Genomic DNA, 12109 nt, shown 5'->3' with positions numbered 1-12109 from the left:
AGGCCAGCTGATTGCTTCTGAAGAACTGCGCACCCTGACAGGAAACCTGTCCAATCTCCCAATAACTCCTCCACTTCTTTTAATGCTTGAGTCACCATAACAGCATGTCCAAAAAGCACATAATAGATAATCTTTTGGGCATGACCTGGAACACGCCCATGTAACACACACTCACACACACGAACACGCTATCAGCACAGAGTGGGAAGATAATCACCCATAGCCTCTGGTGACGAAACGTCTGTCACCCAAAAAAGAAATATACGCTCTTATGCGGAAAACTCAACACAAACACCCCCTCCTGTACATTTAGCGCGGTGTGGAAAGACTAAACGCAAGCAGAAACCTGTTGGACAAGGTGACTTTTCATCATCACTCATCAGTTGTCTTTGGAGAGGAACTAGCCGAAACCTGTCTGCCCATGGGTAGTGTCTGAGGTGTGGGTTACTGAAGATGAGAACAATATATTAACTTTGGCTTTCTGTGTAAGCAGGCAGTCCAAAGTACTGCTGTGGATGCGCTAGGAACAGGACAAGAAAGTGGACATGATGATGACAAACGCAAAGCCAAACTAACCTGACCCTGAAATTTCACAAAAACAGTTGCTCAAAAAAGGAGTTTACGTTTCGTTGACAAGAATTTGCTGGTCCTCGAAGATTTTCCCCGGGTTTTACGAAGCAACTTCTCCAACCGGTGAAAACTTTGCTAGGGTCATTTTGGACGTTCAGCTGAGGTCTCGGAGGTCTGGCATATGCTGGAGGTTCGAATATGTTAGAAAAGCAGTTGTTCATTCGGCGAGTACAGCAACTAACGGCATCTATTCACTTGATTTCGTTCCACAACGAGCCTGCTCAGATTCACGTGTGGTACGAAATGCGCTTGACTGGATTCGTGACCTTGGACCAGATTTAGGCCAGTCTGGTAAAGTGAAAGTCAAATGAAATGTCTTTCTTTCTTTCTTTCAAATTTGAATGATTATATAACCCATTGGGGGATTTTGACAACGAGGCGCTCTAAAGCGGCCCCGTCAGTGCGAAGCCCCTGTCGGCACATTGGCAGACAAATCTGACTTTTGAAAATGATATTTATCTTGCTTTTCCGCCTTCTCTCCATGACGTTCGCACACTCGTGGCTGACGACGAGGCACTCTAAAGCAGCCACATGAGTGCGAAGCCCCTGTCAGCACACTGGCAGACAAATCAGACTTTCGAAAATTATTTTTAATTTTGCTCTTCTGCCTTCATTCCATGCGCTCACATATGGCTGACAACGAGGCACTCTAAAGCTGCCACGCCAGCTCAAAAAATTCAGACTTCAGAAAGGTTGCCGCACAAACATTTTCCGCCAAACCCTTGTAATGTTACACAAGCTCCACCCCCCTGAAAACGAATGAAATCTTAAATTATAGATAGCATTCCCCTCCAAATTTGCAAGTGAATCCTATTATTAATCATAGCAATCCACACACACACCGTACACAACTTTCCACCCGGGGGCTATGAGCATTATACGGCTAACATGGGACCGATCCGACGTGATGCTTTGTAAGTGCTTTGAAGCGATGCTATGACATCATTTCCTGCATCATTGCTTTACTGCCCACAATCAAAAGTAATAGCTGAGCCTCCCTAAATGAACGCCGCCTTTTGCTCTTTGAATTGGAATCCGTTAGGTGGCACTGCTATTAAAAACAATAAACGAGTAGGAGAAGAAAAAAAAATTGATGTGAATATTTTCCCCAACATTTACGCAAGTAAACCAAGCATTGTTATTTTAGCAATAGCTGTAGCTGCTCTCGTGACTTTCTACCCACGTCAAATGTTATTTCCAACTCCGGGCACAGGGTCACGCGGTCAGCCGACTCCTGCAGAGCTTCACCGCCGACGATGGCTTTCGCCTGGATGAAGAGAGCAGCTTTTCTGAGGGCGAGGAGGAGGAGGAGGAAGAGGAGGAGGAGGAAGATGAGGACGAGGGGAGCAAACAGACAACGGTGCACCTTCCTCCCAAAATGCCTTGCAAAATACCCGGTAGGCCCAACGGTGACAGATAATTACAGTTTTTCAAGAGCGTACCGTATCGATGACCTCACGTCCTTAAATGATGGAAATTTTTCACAGCGTATGTCTCATTCCGTCCATTTTCTGCTCATCAGCCCTGCCCAACTGTGTGCTCAGTAAGGAGATGCTCGTCGACGGCCTGAAGATTTTGATATCTAAGGAGGATGAGTTGCTCTACGCTGCCCTTGTCCAAACTCTCGACCTACCAGATATGTAAGTTCCGTTGACGCGATACACTTTTGTGTTTACATATTGAGAAGGTTGTGCCGTCATATATTTATATATTTTTTTTGTTCCCTAGATTTAGTGTTGTCATAGAAGGGGAGCGCGGGAATCGCCCCCGAATCTATTCACTGGAGCAAATCCTACAAGAAGCTGTGAGTTTCAGTCATGTGATCCCATAAAAGCACTGTACAATATTATGGAGTGCTATTTCTTCTCATTAAAATAACATTTTTTTTTTTTTTGGGGGGAGGGGAAGGCTCAAACAGAGTAATGGCACCACTGTACTGCGTGTGTGATATTTGGACCGTATTTCTTATTTGATGTATTTTTCGGTCAAGGTTCTGGATGTGCGGCCCCAGACCGAAGCCATCCTGACGGCAGGGTCGCGAGTTTGTGCCTACTGGAGCGAGCGCTCACGTTGCCTCTACCCCGGTTATGTCCACAGAGGTGAGTGTCACACAAATCCCCACAAACACTCACGCACACCAAAAAAAAAAGCCCACACAACACTCATGTGCTCTGCTGCAGGGGGCGCAGGTGAAGAGAAGGACGGGAGCGTGATGGTGGAGTTTGATGACGGGGACAGAGGACGGATTACACTCGCCAACATCAGACTCCTGCCACCTGGATACCAAATCTGCTGTGAGTCGAGCTCTTTGGGGTGGAAAAAGAAGGGGGAAAAAAAATGGAACCTATCGTTCAACAAAACTTCCTTGTCAGGTGCGGAACCGTCGCCAGCGCTTCTGGTGACACCGGGCCGGCGATATCGACGTAGCTCTATGCAGGAGAGGAAAGACACGCCCACGGAGAAACCGGCCAATGAGGAACAACTAGGGAAACCCCAAGAGAAGAGACCAGGTGTGGGAATCGTAAATGGTCCAATTCAATTAACTCGCTCACTGCCAGCCCAATTAAAGTGGAATTTTTGACGTCTATATTCGTCAATGGCAGTGAATGAGTTAACGTTTTCTTACAAATCTCGAGAATCGGCAGACGTCTACGTATGTCTAACTTCGTATGTACATTCCGCACAGACAGCCATATTTCTAACTGTCAAGCAATTATGCAAAACATACGAGTCGGAGAGGAGCACATTGTCAACTGCGATATATTAACAACATTCCTTCTATACTCTTTAAAAGCACATGAATCATGAGTTTATGAGGCGCCACCAGTGTTTTTGTGTCAGTAAGAAACATGCGTGTCACTCATCACAATAATGCTTCAGGTAGAGACAGGTATTGGATATGTCGAAACCTACCTGGCTCTTTGGAGATAATGGTATTAAATTTCTCCGGAGCTCCTACTTTCACGATTAATCTCGGTCTGTTCCCAACAACTGTCACGTCATATTGATTCCGACTCCTCTCTGCTGTCATCTCCTTGCTCAGTTGGCAGGCCCAAGAAAATCCACTCAGCGCCTAAGACTGCCAGCACAGCAACATCGGAGTCCGACTCTCGAACCAAAGGCAACGCTTCATTGGCGAGCTGGTCGGCGCCCAGGAAGAGACCCCCGGTCGACTTTTTTCTCTTCAACGGGACTTCCCGTAAGACCCAGAAGAGATTTCGAGAGCGAGACATAGGGTTGTTTCATCGCCCTGCCTCCCACTCGGCCACGCCCACAACCCCCCTAAAAGGCATCTTTGGCTCCCCTTTTGTGGTCGATTCTTTTAGTAGCATTGCCAACGGCTACTCGGCCTTCGGTAGCGTCGGGAGCTCGGGATCGGCGCGACATGCAAACGCAGGCTCTTCCGCTGGGCCGCGGGAACCCTCGACTTGCTCCTCAGTTGTCGCCACGACTATGGCAGCAGGGAGCAAGAAGCCAGTTAGTGAACGAGACAGGAAACAGTTCCTGGTGAAGCTGGATCACGAAGGGGTGACCTCGCCGAAAACCAAGAATGGCAAGGCTCTACTTCGACTTGGAAATGGAAGCAAAGGAGGTCGAACCTTGTCCTCAACGGGTGCTCCACTCCGATATATTCACCCTGGAATGCTGGTCAAGGACGGAAAGAAGGTTGAAAGGGATCGAGAGAACCCTGGAGCCCGACCGGACTCTGTTTCCAAAGGCGACTCCCCTCTCCAGAAAGATCTCCTGCCAACCAGCCATGGCGGCCAAACTGGAGATTACAGTTTGGACTACCACAGCGACGGCCCAAGTTCTTACTCTGAACTGGATGAAGATGACGAAGATGGCGGTCAGGATGCCAGGGCGCGAAGACGAGGCACGGCGGCGACGTCTCATCGTAGCGGCCGCTTTCTCTCCCGTCTCTCAGTCTGTTTCTCCTCTTCCTCCTCCTCGTCTTCTTCCTCTGGATCCATATCCTCCTCATCCCTTTGTTCCTCAGACAACGATTCCTCATACTCGTCCGATGAGGAATCTTCATCAGTCCTCTTGCGTCGTGCACTCCTACAGCAGGACAAACACAAACACAGACAGAACCTGAACTCGGAGTCCACCAACTCCAACCCTTCCGCCACAGTGCCGGCTCATCCTTATGCGGCCAAGGCAGGTATGGCCCACTCTGGGTCAAAGGGGAGGACAGAGGACAGGACAGAGTACATGTCCAAAGGAAGTGCTGCGACGAACAGTACTTCAACCAAGACCCAGTTGAAAAGGAAGGAAGGAGTTCCTAATAACCACCATCAAGGTCAGAATGGCCCTAAAACTTCCGCCAAAGACCCAACGGCGGCTAAAAAGCAGAGGATGTCCTCAACTGAGCCTCAAGCCAGCATTGCTCCATTACTGCCTGGACGGCAGCTGTGGAAATGGTCCGGTAACCCAACACAGGTAAGAGAATGAATCCTGGCCTACCCTAGCCTAAACAGGAACATTCACTGCCATTGACGGCAATACACGTCATTGATCCATATTTACCAGTTTACCAGTGAATGAGTAATTGGCATCAAGATTACGAGGCGATCCTTGGAAAAATGTCTTCCCTTTAAGGGATCCCTAGACTCAAAAGGTTTGAGAACCCTGCCATAGTGGTTAAAGATTCTTTGCCATAGCAATTTTGCCAGTATTAATGATCAAACAGAAAAAAAAGACTCATTGGTTTAAGCATATCTCGAAACATCAGATCAGAGCTTTTAATATCTTGACTGAGAGAGTCTTATTCTTAATTCTCTTCCCCCACTAGAGGAGAGGCTTGAAGGGTAAAGCCCGCAAGCTATTCTACAAGGCCATCGTGCGCGGCAAGGAGACGGTGCGGGTCGGCGATTGCGCCGTGTTCCTGTCGCCCGGTCGGCCTCAGCTGCCTTACGTGGGCAGAGTGGAGAGCCTGTGGGAGTCGTGGAGCTCCAGCATGGTGGTCAGGGTCAAGTGGTTTTACCACCCGGAGGAGACTCGCCTGGGGAAGCGACATTGCGACGGCAAGGTAAAGACTGGGAATAGCCGAATATTAGTAACTTTTTAAGAGTCTTTGTTTTAACACAACGGTAGTGTCATTTCCTGCGGCACGATCGCTTGTTTGCCAAAGTCCTCAAAGGAAAACGTTGATTAACCGTCATGTGACTCTCTCCCAGAACGCCTTGTACCAGTCGAGCCACGAGGACGAGAACGACGTCCAAACCATCTCGCATCGCTGCCAGGTGGTCAGCCGGTCCGACTACGATCACATGACCCGCGAGCACAAGGCCGGCGCCACGGCCAGCGATCTTTTCTACCTGGCCGGCACGTACGAGCCCACCACCGGCCAACTGATTGCCGTCGACGGCATGGCTATCGTGTCCTAGCACCCGCAGCTAGAGTGACCAAAGCTATCGAGCCGACTGCTTCTGTGACAGGTCCGTCGTAAAGAACGGAAGGAGCAACGGGATACATCCCAGTGGGAGAAACCCTGGCAGTACCGGGCACTTAACGGAGTCTGGTTAGTTCTTGGAAATCCTGTGAACTCGAGCATCGGGAGGCTTCAGTTTTCAGAATGACTGAATATCTTGCAACAAAAGAATAGGAACCGCAGACATGAGCACTTTGGAGTTCAGTAACTGGGATTTGCTGCGGCCGACTCCGCTTTCTGAGGAAACTCACTGTAAGCCACACTGGTTTGGAAGTTTGTAAAGGTCTTTGACTGCTTTTGATCCCCCAACAGGACCAAAAAACGGAAAATTCCAGAGTCATTTCAGACCGTGCGCATGAGCCGATTGGTTGCAAGCCAAGACGATGCCGTGTCTTCAACACACATACAAATGTTTCCTCTTGTCAAGCCATACACATCAATACCTCTCTCGCATACTTTGTATTCAGGTGCGAGGACACATGTACAGGTTGTCGATTTTTTTTTTTTTTTTAAATGTGTGCTTGGGAGATTGATTGGCTTTAATGTGTGTATGTATTATAATGTAAATACTATACATAGATATTGGTCCATGTTTCTTTGCAGAGAAGATGCTTTTTTTTTTATTTGTGATGGGGGAGGAGGTTGAATTATTTGTCTTTGAATGCACTGAACATGATCACAGATGAGGTCAAAAAAGTACATCTTCGGGGGTAAATCTGTTGAAAGAGCAGCCGTTTTAATAGAATGATCACAAAGCGGCTCTTGAATAACAATTTAGCATTTCCTGTTGGAAGTTGACTAGAAAAGAAACCAAGTTTCTGCTTTTCACTGAGACACAAAGAATCCAGTCGGTCTGTATTTCTATCAAATGTAAATATTTATCCGGCGTCTAAAAAGAAATATACCAAAGCACCTGCGAGTTTACATTTCCGTCACATTACAAGATAATTTTATGAGAATGATTAGAAAGGAAAAAAAAAAGTTCAATCAAATCTGAATCCGGGACCCCTGCAATCACCGAGGTATTTGAAGTGGAGTTCCTCTCGTCTCAGTGTTGCTATGACAGCCTCGGAGAGACGTCGCGGCGACATTGTCTGCACACTGCCCAGCTGATGCACTTGAGGTCTCTATGACAACCAGAATGGCATCACGTGACTGTGAAGGACAATCAGCGCCAATCAATGGGACAATGTTGAGAGACAAAAAAAAAGAAAAAAGGATTAAATCGCAAATGATGCTTCTTGTCACTTTTATTCATGCTTTGCCAAAAAAATGGTGCGCGTGTACGCGCCGGTTTTCTTCGTTCGACATGGTCTTACCGTTTATGCAAGCCTGTGATGACTGTTGTATAGGATGTACAGGGGGGAGAACACAAATGCCTTTTTTCTTTGTAGGGCTTTGACTGACTTTTGACAACACTTTTTTGAGATGTGAAACTTTTGTAAAAAAAAAAAAAAAGAAAAAAAAAGAAGAAAAAAAAAAGATAAACACTGGATCCACTTCTGATCATCCCATTTCGACAGAAGTGACAACATTGTTTTGTTTTGTTTTCTTCTCCCCACTGGAATCGGCTTTGTATGGTTGAGATGAAAAATGTTTCACTCATTCTTAGGGAGGTATTTCTTACATATTTCCATCTGTACAAAAAGAAAGAATATTTATCTTAATTTTATTGCCTTTTTGTGTTTTCATTAAAAATAATAATTCTTACAACAAAAAAGCATCCAAGATGTTTTATTTTGCTTCTTTTTTTTCCCCTCTCCCCATGGGCGTGAGCTCTGAATAGCGCCTTGTGTTCATCAATGGCGATCATTTGTCAGCTGAGGGAAAATGGACCACGGGATAAAAGCTTCCAAGAATGAGAAGGAAGAATGGCGTGGGGGTGGGGGGTGTCGTTTGAGAGGGGAACAAGCCATTTGAAACTGTAGCTGTAGTTGATAGATGGAAGTGGGGGGTTGTGAAACTGTATCTCGCTGCGCCTTTGTGAGAGACGGCCGCCAGGCTGTACAGGTGGGTCGGGTCTTCACAAGAATCAAAACGGAACACGGCCATTAAATGAACAAAGGAGAGGATATCAACTTTCACTGTGCAAATATTTCAAACTCACTTAAATCTCCAGTAACAATTTATCTTTGCTCTAGTGCTCCCCCTACAGGTGTGGAGTGTTACTTCAAGTCAACTTTTAAGACACATTAAAATGTTTCCAAATACAGTAGCTATAAAAAAAAAAAAAGAAGAAGATTGCTAACACCATGTGCAAAGATTGAGTGAGCGCTGTATATAGAGTTTCATTTTCAAAATATAAATTTTTCTGATTTTGGGGGTGTGGCTAGAAGCACCCGCTGATGCACTTGGGCTTCCTTATTTATTTCGCAGTATAGAGCACAATTGTGATGTGTGTTTATGGAGCTAGCTATCCCTGCAGCCTGAAAGCGCATCATAGCTTCGGATAGTCTGCTGGTGTCGCCACTTAAGAGCGCCTCATTGTCCGCTATGAGTGAGTGAATGTCTCTCATACACACAGGTGGATTAACAGGAAAAAAATCTGATTTTGACAGCATGTGCCGCTTTAGAGTGCCTCGTTATCAGCTGCGAGTGCACGCATAACATAGGAAAGAAGGCAAAAGTTCGTCAGAATTTTTCCATCTCCAAAATCACTACAGTACTTTTAAAAAAGCCATTTTGCTTGAGGTACTAAACACTGTATCATTTAAGTTTTTTATTATTATTATTAAACCTGATATTAATATAATATACTGTACAATTGCTAAATATATCCTTGTGGCTGACCAGTTACTTCACCACTAAAGTTTTTAACAAACTAGGACAAGACCACTATCACTAATTAGTGTAAAAAATGTTTTTTTAAATTGACCGTATTTGTACATATGAGCGTCATTTTTGTGTGCTCATACATACATGTAAAAAGCTTCTTTAATAGACCTTTATTTGTAGAATATACGTAACTGGGAGGCATTCCCTCGCTTGAGTGTGTTTTATGTTCATCTTTGTACGTGTGTGCGTGCGCGTGCGTGTGTGTGTGTGTGTGTGTGTGTTCAAGCAGGGAAGTGGGAGGGGCGTTGAGATTATCCCCAGCAGGGTGTGGAGTTTCTGGGACAAGGTGAGCCAATTTACTCGCATTTTATTGGAGACTTCCTGTGATATATTCACACCTTTCTTTTTATGGCACTGTAAGCAAAGCCTTTGCGACACGGCTTATTGCGACATTAATGTCTGGATGGAGGATTTACCTTTGACCCCAAATCGTAGTCTGCTTGCCGTGTGCCCGTCGCATTAAGGCAGCTGCTGGACGGTGTTGTTTTAACGCCGGCTGTAAACATCCATTTGATAGCCTCTCCTTCAACAAGCGTATTTGCTCAGGAAATAACTTTGTGACTCACCGTTTGTTTGTTTTTGTTTTTGTTTTTAAAACATTGCTAATGATCCTTAGCGACAGTTTAAAACGTTCACATGCCTTTGTGTTTACTTTCCTTTTTGTCTACTTTTTTTTTTTTTTTTTTGCTGTTTAGCTTGTTATTACAGAGATATGGAACACCACAGTCAGCCAATGTGACCGCACACCCACACGGGCCCTTCCTTATTGGCTCCCCAATCAAGCGACACCTTGAAAACACACACACAAGTTAAGTGCAGTTCTTATCAGCAGGTTTGCATTGAGCTTATCTCTCCTGACATTGTTAGACTACTTTACCCAGAATGCTGTATGAGATAGGGGCACAATGGGAGACTGGGAAAGGTGGGGGACGGGCGGGGGTATGAGGGCGCCCCCGGGGTTAATGAGGGAGGGCTTTTCATGCAGTCGGAGCAAACACGCCGCAGGCTCATTTGTGAGTGCGTGTTCAGGTATTCATATCTTCATGGGGACGGAAAGTGTGTTTGCGAAGTCGCGTCACCTCAACCTTCTGAGCTTTTTATTTTGTTTTGTTAGAACACGCCCCTTAAAGCCACACATCCAACACAAATACAACAGTATAATACAAACAGATTCAAAAACAAAAGCAAGATGGATAAGATGTGTAAACAAATCAACAAACAAACACATTTTGGGTCAAAAATTTGGTCATTTTACATAAAAAAAAACTATAAAGTTAGATTAGATCCTCTACTGGGGTTAATTTGACCCAACTTTGAGTCAAAAATTGGGTCATTTTGTATAAAACAACCCAGAAAGTTGTATTAAATCATCTACTTGGGTCAATTTAACCCAACTTTGGGTAAAAATTTTGGTCATTTTACATTTAAAAAAAAACTATAAAGTTACATCAGATCCTCGACTTGGATTAATTTGACCTAACTTGGAGTCAAAAATTGGGTCATTTTGTATAAAACATCGGTCTCAAACTCCGGTCCTCTAGGTCCGGAGTCCTGCAGGTTTTGGATGTTTCCCTTCTCCAACACAGCTGATATATGATCAGCTCATCAGCAAGCTCTGCATAAGCCTGATAACGATCCTGCTGATTGGAATCAGCTTGTGTTGGTAGAGGGAAACCTGCAGGACTGCAGCCCTCGAGGACCGGAGTTTGACACCTATGGTATAAAACAGCCCAGAAAATTGGATCGGTCCATTTAAGAGCCATAATTGGGTTACTGTTGACCCAACTGTTTTTAGAGTGCAAAATCATGGCCAAAGATGTACATTATAAAATGAACGTACTGCCATTGCTTTCTGTATGCGTAAAAAGCAGGATTAAAGAGAATTGAGACTTTTGATACTCTCTTTCTAATCAGCAAAAATGAGGCTGAGCTTGAAATACTTCCTGTTTTCTATTTTTTTCCCAAATTTACTATGTTAAACACAATCGTGTGCTGCCGCCTAGTGGCCAAACGTGAAATTACATTGAGTTACAACTGAACAAAAGGGGTCATGCAGGGGGGCATCAGCGCCAGGGGTTGAAGCGATTAGTCGATTAGTCGACTCGTCGATGAATCAACGTTACTACGCCACATCACCATTCAAGTGTTTCCAACCAATTTTCAACTTGCCCATCTGCTGCAGTTGCTGGACCGTATCGTTGTGTACAGCAGCGTAATGTCCGGCCGGCAATCCCCCAACATCGACACGGGTACAAAGGCACGATAACAAGCTGTAAGTCAAGTTTGAGTCTTTCAGAAGTTTTGGCCAAGTGAGTCCAGAGTCCTAAAATTGATATCTAAAGTCTGACTCGAGTCAAGTCATGAGCATAAAAGTTTGTAGCGCTGGCCGGTTGAGCATGTTTTTGCCCCAACGTGTCAGACAACGGTGCATTCGTTTGCTTTGTCGTGTTTCCTTTTGGGAGCCTTGCGGGACGCCACATTTGAGACGTCGCTTAAAGAAGTGCAGAGGTTATCCGTCATGTTTGCGTTTATCGTACGCGTCCATCCATGCAACAGTCTGCTTGTGTGTGCGGGACAGGAAACGGAGTGAGATGTGAAATGGCAACGTGTGTGTGCGTGTCCAGTCCGGAGAAAGCTCTCCATTTAGATACAGGCTGAAGCTGTCACTGAGGTAAATAAATGGTTGCCAGCTGCTCGGAGATGCTGCACGTGTTTGCTGATCGTTTCAATGTCTGCGTTTGTGTGTGTGTGTGTTTTGGGGTACATTCAGGTCACTGAGCGTAGCTGTAAGAAGATCGGCTCTTTTCTCGGCATGGCCCCATCTATCGTTCATTTGAGCCCGCATGAGCTCCTCACTAGTATCCATCTTATCTGCATGTGTGTGTGTGTGTGTGTGTGGGTGGGGGTGGGGGGGGGGAGGTGGGGGGCAAAAGTCAGTGTGACTCACTGGAAGTTGTGCAACGTATTCTGTGCTAACAGATGGTACACATCCATAAATCATGGCTTCTTGGCTGCGTGGAAGTCATGTGCATGTTTTTCTTCTACACGACCACGCCAACATAATCTACCCTTTTCCTTCAAAACCCACTATTTTTTCTTTAAACTACTTGTTTTGCTCCCCGGCCCATTACACATCATTTTCAAGTGAAAAATGTGCAATGCTGTTGATTTTCTTGTATAGTTTAATGTATTTTATTATGTGGCTTAATTTGC

The 12109-nt window shown here is 45.4% G+C and overlaps 2 protein-coding genes across 10 annotated transcripts in view; both read left to right on the top strand.

Moving 5' to 3' along the window:
- bahcc1b (BAH domain and coiled-coil containing 1b) overlaps positions 1–7775 on the top strand; it is a 62683-nt gene extending 54908 nt beyond the window's left edge. For both annotated transcript variants that reach the window (XM_086064480.1, XM_086064479.1), the window contains exons 20-28: positions 1844–2027; positions 2153–2270; positions 2359–2434; positions 2621–2729; positions 2811–2924; positions 3003–3140; positions 3674–5070; positions 5423–5659; positions 5808–7775. In XM_086064480.1, coding sequence (XP_085920606.1) covers positions 1844–2027; positions 2153–2270; positions 2359–2434; positions 2621–2729; positions 2811–2924; positions 3003–3140; positions 3674–5070; positions 5423–5659; positions 5808–6017 — 2583 coding nt within the window. In that variant the 3' untranslated portion in view covers positions 6018–7775. The remainder of the gene's footprint in view (positions 1–1843; positions 2028–2152; positions 2271–2358; positions 2435–2620; positions 2730–2810; positions 2925–3002; positions 3141–3673; positions 5071–5422; positions 5660–5807) is intronic.
- Positions 7776–9135: 1360 nt separating this feature from the next.
- Positions 9136–12109, top strand: part of fscn2b (fascin actin-bundling protein 2b, retinal) — a 47759-nt gene continuing 44785 nt past the window's right edge. For 4 of the 8 annotated variants that reach the window (XM_086064676.1, XM_086064679.1, XM_086064671.1 and 1 more), the window contains exon 1: positions 9136–9182. The gene's annotated coding sequence lies outside the window, so the exon portion shown is untranslated. The other 4 variants (XM_086064673.1, XM_086064672.1, XM_086064674.1 and 1 more) reach the window with 4 other exon arrangements.

The sequence above is a fragment of the Leptonotus elevatus genome, chromosome 20, assembly GCF_054856555.1.
Source record: "Leptonotus elevatus isolate MCC_2025b chromosome 20, RoL_Lele_1.0, whole genome shotgun sequence".
NCBI lineage: Eukaryota > Metazoa > Chordata > Actinopteri > Syngnathiformes > Syngnathidae > Leptonotus > Leptonotus elevatus.
Note: the sequence above shows the minus strand (reverse complement) of the source record. Positions and strands in the feature narration are given on the sequence as shown.